Raw genomic sequence first — 11,596 nt, forward strand, 5'->3', positions numbered from 1 at the left:
GCTGAACGTCGTCGGACTTTGCAGGTGTAGGAAGTACGCGGCTAGCTCCGCGCAGCTACGGACCTCCAGGACTGACGTTTATACCCAGCATCTCCACCAAATGTACGATAAGGGTTAATTACAGGTACTGGGGCGCGATATAGAAGCACGGCAAAACATTCCGCGTACAAGCAGTTTCAGCGAAAGCAATGTCACTGGAAACAGTGCACGGAATCTTCTTCGCCTTTAAATTTAAATTTTCATCTTTACGAACCAAAATCAAAAATCGTCCGGCTGTGTCCGGCACTTTTTCGCGAAAGCAGAAAATGCGTGCTACCCAAAATTGGAACACTTACTTCTCGTGAGTACAGGATTGGCACCCAGCTCCCGTGGTTTTTTATTCGTTTCTTTGCGTATTGTCCTTGTCATAATTTATGCAGCCTTATGTTACCGTGAAATGAACCAAGTATCTCGCCCAGAAAGCTCTCTGACACCAATAAGCTTAGCAGATATACAGAAGTCGAGAATAGGGCTGCTATGCAAAGGTTGCATTATTTTGCAAGATTATTTTATCTCGGTTTTCATACTATCTTATTCTCTTTCCAGGCATACAATAAAACAGCTTAAAAGCACCCTTTTTATGTTTAAAATCCTTTGCCATCTTTCGCACTCATTCTAACTAGACTCATATCACCAGTTCTTGTATGTTCACCCAACAACAATTGGCACAATGGTCTCGGCAATTTGACATCTGCTCTTCGGAATTGATAGATGATTCATGTCTTTGGTACAGCTCGTGGTACATTTACAATAATGGTGACTGTCATATATCATGTAGGCGTAAACATTTAAACAGAGATATGTAGACGGAAATACAGCCTACAGGGGTTTAATACACGAAATGAGCATGTTGCGTGTGTTTCTATAGTAGCTGAGTTACGAGAGCGGGCGCCTCTTTTCTCATTTTGAAGGTGGTGCACAGCTTCTTTATAAAGCAAGAGCTTTACTGGCCTCGTCGAGGCAAGGTCATCTATTTCCCCTCAAGTGCGGCGCGCGGGTCCAGCGGCACTTGGTTCTTCTTCGTAAATGTGATGCAGAGCCGCTTGTTCTTTCTCCTTTTCTGCAGTCTCGCTTCTTTTACTTCACATACTTGAAGCTTCTTCTTCTCCTGCATAAACCTTGCAAACTTTATTCGTACCAGTGCATATCTCTACAGGCTTACAACAATGCCTGACACAACGCCACAGAGCTTTCCAGTCTCCTGCCTATTACTTCCTTTCACCGTCACCGCTGCCCATCTGGCTCGCCTCCTAGACGCCTTCCGTTTTAAAATGACGTCTATTCCTTCATGCCGTCTAGACCCGTATGTGGTGTCCTTGAAGTTTGCAGACCATCAAATAGAAATTAAACCACAGCAAACCGTGTGTGGTCATGTTGCGTCAAGCTTCCTCTCTGTAAACTAGGTTATTTCTATGAGTCTAACCTAGCTTAGCAACGCAGAACTAACCATACCACAACTTTCGCTTGCATAACCAAGCTTAGACGAGCTAAGCCATGAACGTGTTTTGCGAATTGAATAGTTCAATAATGTGCTAACATTCCAATTAAAACCATTTCGTGATAACTAAGCTTGGCTCGGATCTGCAAGCTTTGTGACGCCTGTAAAAGCAGATACTGTCCTTGCTGCAAGGCACCCTAACACCTTAGCAGGAGCTCAGTACTGAATAAGCATATTCCTTGTATATTTCTTGCGTTAAAATACAAACAATAAATGTTTTTAAGGAAAAAACACAACGCGAATCCACCAATGAAACCAGGCCAACAAACCACTAAGAGAGCACTTGGTACAGCCATATTTTTACTCAAGGGAGGAAACAAGCCCGCTCAATAGCAGCACAGCTGTAGCGCACTGCTTCCCGAAAGTACTCTTGCAAGATCATTGATAAAACTAATGTTGGTTTATTGCTAGTAGTTTAGGTGTAGTTTTACTTGGATTCTCTCAACAAGCAAATGTCTACTGCATAAGTCTGCACATGCGAGTAACACAGGCTGGACGCGCGTCTGAGCTCTTTCCTTCTTTATAGCCTGTCGTTTTCCATAAATTCTCGACAAGCGAGTTTTCAATGCGTAATGTTTATAAACATGAATTTCTTTCGCATTTTCTTGATTTCTGTTGTGTATATATCGACCATCGGTATATCCCCGGCTTTCACATCGGGAGCCTCGTACTCAGCGGTAATACCGTCCTATATTTCGTCAAAAGCGTTTTTCGTAGGACAGTGCTGAATACTCATTGCTTGTTAAGGACACATATGAAAAGAAATACCTTGCCGCGCATCGGCAGATTATAGCATTTCCTTCAATATCTATAAATAACAGCACATTACCACATTCCACAGTTGCCCCAAAAATAAAACCCTTGTTTAAAAATGAAAGGCCGTCTTATGATGAGTAGTCGATGGATCATCTGCGCCGTACATCGTTTCTTGCGCTGGAAGCGAAGTAATAAGGTCGCATCACAGCGGCTGTTTGCTGCGAGAACCGACAACAATAGTTCGCGGCATTTCTCCCTCCTTAATAGAGTTTTCTCTCGTTGCTTCAAAAATAGAAAGCGTAAACATAAACGCTTATCATCGTTATGAGAATATAAAATTTAAACATCAAAAGACATTTGCCGCGTATAATAGGGCTTAAGGCCCACAGCATGCCCTATTTCTGCGCGCATTAAGAGCCGCTGGGATGCTGTGGCGCCGTCGGGAAAGGCTTCGTTGTCTGGATGTCTCAAGCGGCGAAGGAATTTGCATGGGCCCATGTACCAGCGTAAAAGCTTTTCACTCAGTCCGGGGCGGCAAATCGGCATTCATATGCATTACATGATAAGGCGGCTTGCACTTTATGAGTCGTCGGCGTAGATTCTGCTTTGTTTTAGGGATAGTATGCTGTGTTTCGTCGGTGGCGTGTGTATGACTGCAGCTTGGGTGAGCTCGGGTCGTAACTAACGTGCCTCTGGCTATAATAAGTTCTGATAGACGGCGACGTATTAGAATTTCTTCGGTGAAGAAGATTTTAGCATTCCTTAGCAGTAAAAGTTGGCACGGAGTTTGCTTCAGCATTGCTTCGCAGTGATGCTCACCTGCTTCCAATTGATGAAATTGAAAAGGGCCGAGGATATCCATCCCTATTTGTTAGAAAAGCTTGGTCGCGGACGAAATGCAGTTCAGTAGGCGAGCTTTTGTAATCAGGGCTGTCTTACGTTGCTGACATTCACGGCATTTTTACAGAAATTGCAACGTCGATAAACGCGGCCACTAATACACCTCTTGGATTCGACGCACCATGCACGTAAACACGAGACGGACTGCTGTTGGCTCATCGTCAGAAGCTTACGAAATTTCTTCTCTGAGGATTTTTGGTTGTATAATGTTGTTTAAAACCAGCACACCAAATCAACCCAATCACGCACTCTACATAGCAGGGACAGAACAGCAGCTTGGGCTTGTTGGTTATTCATCTTCAGGTAACAGCGCAAAAACCATGGACGGAACACAATGCAACGCTTGTGGTGTGTTCCTGCTCTTGTGTCCCGTCCATTGTTTTTGCGCTGTTACCTGAAGATGTCAGAGACCTTGACACCAAATCTAGTTAGGCTCTATCTACTTCATGCATGACTCCTACATTTCAACGCAAAAGAGTGGCATGGCTTAACAGGTCGGCTCTAGCGAATTTTCAACAATTCAGAAAGCATGCTCACACACAAAACGTTGCCGCTAGCTAGGTACTTGAAAATTTGGAGTGTCATTGGGAGGCATGTAGGGTAGTATCGGAGTGCCAATATAAGGCATTTCAGTGTATTTGTAAGCTAATGCTCATTCATATAACAATAGCGAAGAGCGTTTTCGTTACTGCCGCTGTGCATGTTGTTTTCACAAATATGCATTCTACGAACGAAATGCTGAACGTCGAAATAAAAGATTAAAAGACAGTTCCCGCAAACTAGATTGTAAGCAAACCAGATGACAGATTAACATTAGCGTTATTGCGACGACAAATCGATATGTGTAGGCAAACCTGCATTTTTAAATTATCGCAGGGGCACCTTATTTCACTATTGTCCTACAGATTAATGAAAATGAACTCGTGTATATCGCCTACCTCAGCGTAACACATGGGCAACAATATCTTGCACTGTGAATGCGTCAAAATGATGAACGCCGTTACACTTGTCTTTCTTCGCATGGTTGCAGAATATCCCAGCCTGATTTTGTAGCCTGGTTTCCCAGCCAAAAGCGCAATACACGCGAAACAATAGTGCACCTAATAGAGTCCGCGGCTCATTATTCGCGGACATTTTGATTTCGAATATTACACTGAGGTAAACGTTCCAGCAACCCCAGGCCAGAGGGTAAACTCTGGTGCAGGTACGCTGTTCTTCACTACCGCCCGGTGAGAGTGATGTGGCTTTATCTTCAACAGAGAGGCGGATAAGGCACCAGAGTACGTTTCCCTCTTATATTCTTCGCTTTGGTAACCATTCGCTCGCACTAAGCAAAACGCTGCCTACCGCTGGTGTGATTTAGGCCAAAAGCCTGACATCTACTCTGCTTCATCGTTTGCTATGTGAAAGTATGGGCCGAGATATTGTCACGTCGAGGTGACAATGTCGAAGACAGGGAACGAAGAGACCGGTGTTGCTCTTATCTCTTTATTGGGCTGACTTGTACCCTAAGAAAAATCAAGCAACTCGGTGGCGGCGAAAACTGCAAGAGTGATCGTCGGTCGTCGAACTAAAGTGGCGGTGACACTCGTCATCGGTGAATTTAAAATCGGCGAAGCGTCGAGATAAAGTCGCAAAAGGTAAGTAAAACAAACTGGAACATTGTGGAAATAGGCGCGAGTGCCCGGAACAGTTCCAGATATATCTAAGTGCATCTTGCGCAACAACGAAAACAATAAGGCCACATCTCGGTGCAACTGAGCGTGCACAAAGAACATTAGGTCTTGCTGTGGGTTACAAGCAAAGTGATAAGGCCGTACGCCAGCGGTTGTCAGCGGCAAAAAACGATTGCAGGGGTCGTAGCCATATGCCAGGAGGAGATTCGTAAGGTGCATTGGACACCCGTCTTGCGACGATAATAATATAATCAGCGCTTTCGACGGACAAAATTTTCCGGCATAAAATAATGAATGTATACGAGCATTTTCTCTATGCAGTCGGATGATGCAGCACGCCAGAAGGGCCAATGAGAGCTGTCAGAGCAGGCCAATAGCATCCCTTCCTCTATCCACATGAGCAGCGCATCCCGCAAGCCGTCTGCGCGTAGGATACGGCGGATCCGCTGCACCTTGATCAGTAAAGCGTGCTAAATTGTGTCCTTGCAAAGGATAAGACGAGCTTCAAAAATGAATTATGCTTGACGGTCGCTTACCGATGCCACGTTGTTGATAGGAGTTGCATCTCCGATACAGGCGATTTTCTTCTCACACAAAGGTGCCTCCATAGCGTCGCAGCTGCTCCGATCTGCAGACACGCCAGCGCCGCTAAAACGTCGTCAAAATTAATCGTATTTTATTTTGTTATAAGAGAATGCAATTTACAGTCAGGCATTTTTATGAATACGCCATTTACTTTAGCGGTGACTATTTCCATGGAGCCGTATCTGTGCTGTCGATGCAATACAATATTTCCCAAGTGACGACTAGGTACCAGCGCACGTGAACCATGCAGCCAAAGCACTGTCGACCGCCACGTTAGCGGGCAGTACCGCTTTGAAAGCTCGCGGCGTTCGGGGCTGTAAGTGCTAGCGATCTTGTTTACTTTCATGGTGCAGCTGCTGCCAAGACCTTTATCGACGTTCTGTGGGAGAACTCTGCAACTACTATGCTGCAAAGGCGAGACGGGCCTCCAGTAAGCTCTTGATGCGTCGTCGGAGCTACTACAAGGCTGTACACAAGCGGGGTCGAACGGCGTTCTAGACACTGCCTAATTTATGTGTCGCTCTCGAAACGTGATTTCGCGGTAAAAAGTGAACGTTATTGAAGCGGGCCAGCTCGTGCGTTTGCCTCATACGGGCACCGTCGCACTGGTGGCGGCCACTGGCTTTTTGCATGTACGATGATGCATCGGTGTTCCGTCGCGCTGGTGGTGGCCGCAAACAGTACGCAGTGATATCAGTTCTATTTGTAGCCATTTTATAATCCTGTCAAAGTCTGGTACTCCTCCGTACTCATCCATCCACTCATCTGCATCTTCACACGAGGTCTCTTTGACAATGGGCATTATTCAGGGCTGCTGAAAAAACTGCAAAAGATTTGGACTGACCCATTGCTGATGATTAGCCTCCTTCTAATATCTCAAACATAAATGGCAACGCCTCCGTCTGATGGCACGTGGTCGTGGCGACAGTAGAACTCTTAGGAACACAACGAACGGCCTCCTATATAAACGCTTCATGGCATGAGCGAGCGTCCGCAAACTGTGCAAGTCGGCGGCTGTGATACCAGGAAACGTGCTCGGCCGTCGGAATGCTTTCATTTCGCGGCAGTTCTCAAAGCAAGGCGGGTATCCAAACATCGATATAGAGCCACCGAAGGCACCCAGCATGATGTTCAGCAAGGTGGAATGAGCCACGCGTAGATAGCACTATTCGAGGTAATTATCGGCGCAACTTGCACAGCAAAGAAAATGATAGGATAGGAAACCAGCAGCGGCAACAAACCTTATCATTTCGCTCAGCACGCAAAGTGGCATGGTCGGATAGCAGCGCTTGTTATCAGCAACAAATAAAGATTACAACAGTTCACTGTCGTACAGTTGTATTCCCTTAGTACAAATGCAATAGGAAAAATGTTTCACGGTACTCCTTCATTTTGAGATATTTGGGATCTTCCGAGCTCTTTTTCAAGGAATACGAAAGTGATTAGACATTTGCTGCTAGAAAGTAAAAGCTAATTCCTGTCACTGATACTGCCAGCGATGCATTTACTAGAAGAGGAACGTCATACAGCATACAGGCGGCGTAAACATCTTAGAAAAGACAAAGATTGAGGATCTCAATACGAACGTTATGGAAATGCTTAAACCTCCTGCCTTTGTCAGCCCAATGTACGAACGCCAACAAATGGAGCAAGGGTGACTTTGGATTATTGGCCACTATGTGCATAGACGATAGTGTCGCATAAATTCAGTTAATGAACTAATCAGGCAGCGGCGAAGCTCGGAGCTTACACTAATGATGGAAGAACTTTACGTCCAGCGTCGGAAGACCTTTTGAAGAACGCTCGAATCGTGAGAGACATTTTATAAATGTCTAGGGTGGTCCACAGGTGCCACTCCGCCCACTACTATTTGATGCCGTAACGCTCAATTAAGCTCCCTTTTTGCCATTTCAATCACTATTTTATGCATTAGCTTCGCATCTTAGTCAGCTGGAAATACGTGAAACAACTTTATTACAAACAATCAATGAGACAATAGAAAAACTTCTAGTAAATCTTATCCTTCACAGTTTTACAATAGGAGATCCCAAAAATGAACATCATTGGCTCCGCCTTGCAACAAAGGCTCTGTTTTGCTGCTGTGCTGCTTTAGATGGTAGGGTTTTGCGATGTGATCAGCAGTAACTCATTATCACCGATGATGAAGAACTTTTTCGCGTGCATGTGATTCGAATGCACATAAGTATGTGCTTTTATCCGTGAAAAAAACTTACGGCGAACTGAGAGCTCGTTAGTGTTTATTATCTAAAGGGCTCGATGGAACTACAATCGCTGTTCTATGCCATTTTGTAAACCCAGCTCATATTTAGATTATTAAGCACTAACCAGTCCTGAAATAATAGCGCTGCCTTTCAGTATTTGAAGAGGTGGTTTACTTTAGTGATTACTAGACATGTTTTCTTGGTTGCATACCTAGCAGGCCACCCAAGATAAGAATTCAAAATATGGAGCGAAACATATGAAAATACCACGTGTCTGCGCATTCGCAGACAAGTGGCATTTTCAGCAGTCTCATAACGTTACAAAACCTTTTTCCTACACGCGATGTGCTGCTTGTCTCGCTTAGGATTTTGCCCGCGGTCTAGACACAGAGCACTGTCCTCTCTGGGGCCCAGATAATGCTCGGGGTTTATAAAATAGGCTACAAATCAACACCAGATGCAGAGAATTGGCATCTTCGTTCTCGGCCACATTAGGCTACCCTCTCATTCATAAAAAGAGTGCTAAGCTTTTTATGTATAACCTCAGACAAACACGCAGTATTGTTAAAGTATTGGCACATAAGTCCCCCTTTTAGGCTAGCATTTCAATATGTGGACATTAGGATATTATCAGGGATCAACACGCGCTTTTAAAAATTTAACAACAATGTTGAGACGAGCGGATTGTTTAGTTCACGATAAACTTACTGATGGTGACTCCCTGTCTACTCTAATGGCAGACAATAAGATACACACTTTCCACGTAAGAAGCAAAATTTCAAAATTTATATTAATTCACTCTATAACTGCGTAAATATTTGAAATCACACCAGAGCCTGACGTCGTGTATTCACTAACTAGATAAAACCCGACAGAGGTATATTTATACCTTGGCCCTTTACATTGTCCGGACTAACCAATACAAATATCATCATCCTATACCCACTGCAGAGCGAAGGCCTCTCCCATATTTCTCCAATTAACTCGGTACATTCCTCGCTAATTCTCATGAAGTGAAACTCACTGCCGGTTAAGGTGTTCAAAAATAAAAATTTGGGAAATATCTCCGATGTAATTATCTGCGTTCCTGATACTTCGGAGTTTTGTATATTTTCTCGTCTTCATCAAAAAGTCGCCGCCGCGGCCGGGATTCGATCCCGCAGCCTTGGGTATAGCAGCTGAGCGCCAGACCTACAGCGGAACCCCAGCGGGGCACTCAGCTAGACAGAGTGTTCTTGTAGCAAAAACAGAAGTGCAGTGTGAATATTGTCCATTTCTTGTCTGTTCGAACCACGTAAACATTTATTTGGTTTAATTATTTTTCTCTCGTACCAATGTTGCCTATTAAAGTGCATTGAGCGAAACTTATCGGCTCGTGTTGTCGTAGTACATAAATTGAGTTGTGTTCCCGGATGCAGGGCTCTCGGATGCGCATCAGTACTTCTCCAGTCCTGCGCTCGCGGCCGTAATAGATGTAAAGTTGTTTCTCTGTATTATCGATTCCTTTTACGACCAATGCGTTCCAAAGTATTCAGTAATTTCTCACAGCATTTCATTGCACACAGAAGTATAAAAAGTGCATTCTGGAAAATTTTGTTTGCAAATTTTCAGCAAAAAATTTCACGGACGATCAGAAATAATCATTCGGCACAAACTCCGATTATCGTCGCCTCCTATTCGGAAAATGGAACACTCCCATGCCACCTCCTAAAGCAAGCTCGTGATCTTACAACAATGTTATACTTCGAATGATCGAGGGAGCAAAGATCCCGTGTGTTCGAGTCCCAGTTCGAACATCATATGAAAGCATGCATCTGGGTCAGCAGCTCCTTCCTACTAGTCATTGCATCTTGCCTTCTGACGTCACACCTAGCTTGCCAAACACGTCTGGCGACTTTAATGAGCGATCACGTGATGAGAGTCGGCGCGCCATTGAACCTCGGAATTATCAGTGTCCGGTCATGTCACCTACCAGTTGCGAACTACCAGAGGCAAGCTTGTGATTTTCGAGACTGTGAGGCTTTAAACTGTAGATACAATTTATTTTCGACATTGTTTTACTATAGCGTTTTTGCGCCAAAAACAAAAAATAAAATCGAGATATGTCGTGCGATAGCTAAAGTCATTCGATTTATGAGCATAAACGCTGTATCGCATATCGGCTAACCAATATGGCTATGTGGGTGGCCGCTCTCAGTAACAGAGTGAAAATGAACGTGCGTTCTTATGTTTGCTAGAAGCAGTCCCTATAGCAGAGCTCCTGCCAATTTGTCACAGAAAGCTGCCGCCACCGTTGGAGCACCGAACTCGCATGACAACACATCTTATCTTGCTCTCCATTTGCACTCACCGTTTGTGTAATTCTGGCAACGCCACCGTAACACTTGCTCTCGTTGCGCTTTTTTTCGGTGCATTGGAAGCCATTCTTGTCACTCTCGAGGATCCGGGAATGAATGTCATTTGTGTGCAGAATGGTCATATTGACCGTTCCTCTGCTCCCCTGCTGATCTCCATCGGCGTTGCTTGAATGCACCCACGATGAGACAACAAACGCGAGGCACATCAGACGAACCATGACAGCGTCCATACGAAGCCAGAAGGAAGAGGCGGCAAAATCTGCGTCTTATATTCAACCTTTGTTCTTCTACCACCGTCTTTTATCCGATCCTGGATTCAGCGGGGCTGCCATATAGCTTGACATTTATTTCTTTTTATGTCGAGGCTACCTACCAAGAAAACAAAAGTCATAGTTTTTGGTGAGTAGAAATAAAACTCTAAAAAACAAGATAGCTCTATGCTGTCACTTATCCTCATGGCCAGTTTTCGCCGTTGGCTAAACAAGCTGTCATCACTACACTTGATTTTTGACATGCACTGACGTATTCCGGCTCTCCACTGCTGACCTTTCCACCGAGACGCCTTGTGAACAACTGGCTGGACTGTTTGCTAAACGAGGTATCTTGAATGGCATTTTCCAAAAAAAAGCTACCTCTGGAAATTAAATTTAACAATATTCTCGTTTAATCGTTAATTGTATCTTTCTAATATACATCAATGGTACCAGCAATTAACAGATAGATTTATAATTTCATTTTGCAGTGTGTGTGAAAAAGGCTAGGTGGTCCCTTTCCTCTGACTGCCCCGAGTTTGCAGTTCCCTTTTCTCGCACTCTGAAGTGAACCTCGCGTTTAGCCCTATCTGGAGGAAGTTGTCAGGATTGGGTGAGTACCGCGGCGGCCGCTATCCAGGAAAGCGCTCGATTTTCATACTGTCTTCGCAATCGCCGCTGAAGCAGAAGTCTTTTACTTTGAACTACGCTCCGCGCCGTCACTGGCTAGGCTAGTTAAGCCACCTTAAAGGGACGATGAAATGGCTAGAAAGGCCACTAATAAACGCTTTTAATATATAGAACGAATGCTTCCAAGCATTCGCCCAAATTACAGCTCCTTTATCAAGCAGCAATTTATCATTAATTTTAAAAACTGCGTTTTTTTTTTAATTCGCGGGCTGCTCGGTTTTCGCGTGGTGGTGGGATTTGAAACTCTTCTGTCGTGAGAACATACGTCACAACTACAGAGCGACAGGCTGCCAATGATCGCAGCCCCCACGGCCACTACGTCACGGACACATTTCCGTTGCTGCGAAAATCGCCTGGTCGAGTGCTGCATGCACTGCGTGCGTGAACCCCTGAGTGCCCTGAGCTTGGCGCTTCGGTTCGCGACGTTAACCGAGAAGGTGGTGGCGTCTTTCTGAAAGTGCGTGTAGGCGCTTGAGTGCGAAAATCGCACGAGTTGGTCCACTCCGACATCGTACCGATTGTACACTTCTGCTTCAGATCATATTTCAGGAGCAGCACATAACACAGGCGGCGTCAGCCTTCGTGCGCCTGCCGACGGCGCAGCAACAGCGTTCTGTAGTTC

At 44.8% G+C, this 11,596-nt stretch overlaps 1 protein-coding gene across 1 annotated transcript in view; it reads right to left on the reverse strand.

Annotated features, from left to right (window-relative positions):
* Positions 1 to 10,348, reverse strand: part of LOC146188507 (protein 5NUC-like) — a 69,587-nt gene extending 59,239 nt beyond the window's left edge. The window contains exon 1 of the mRNA XM_084603814.1: positions 10,027 to 10,348. Within this exon, the coding sequence (XP_084459940.1) occupies positions 10,027 to 10,263 (237 nt within the window). The 5' untranslated portion in view covers positions 10,264 to 10,348. The remainder of the gene's footprint in view (positions 1 to 10,026) is intronic.
* Positions 10,349 to 11,596: the final 1,248 nt, after the last annotated feature.

The sequence above is a fragment of the Amblyomma maculatum genome, chromosome 5 (genome assembly GCF_055883805.1).
Source record: "Amblyomma maculatum isolate TAMU_Amacu chromosome 5, ASM5588380v1, whole genome shotgun sequence".
NCBI classification, from domain to species: domain Eukaryota; kingdom Metazoa; phylum Arthropoda; class Arachnida; order Ixodida; family Ixodidae; genus Amblyomma; species Amblyomma maculatum.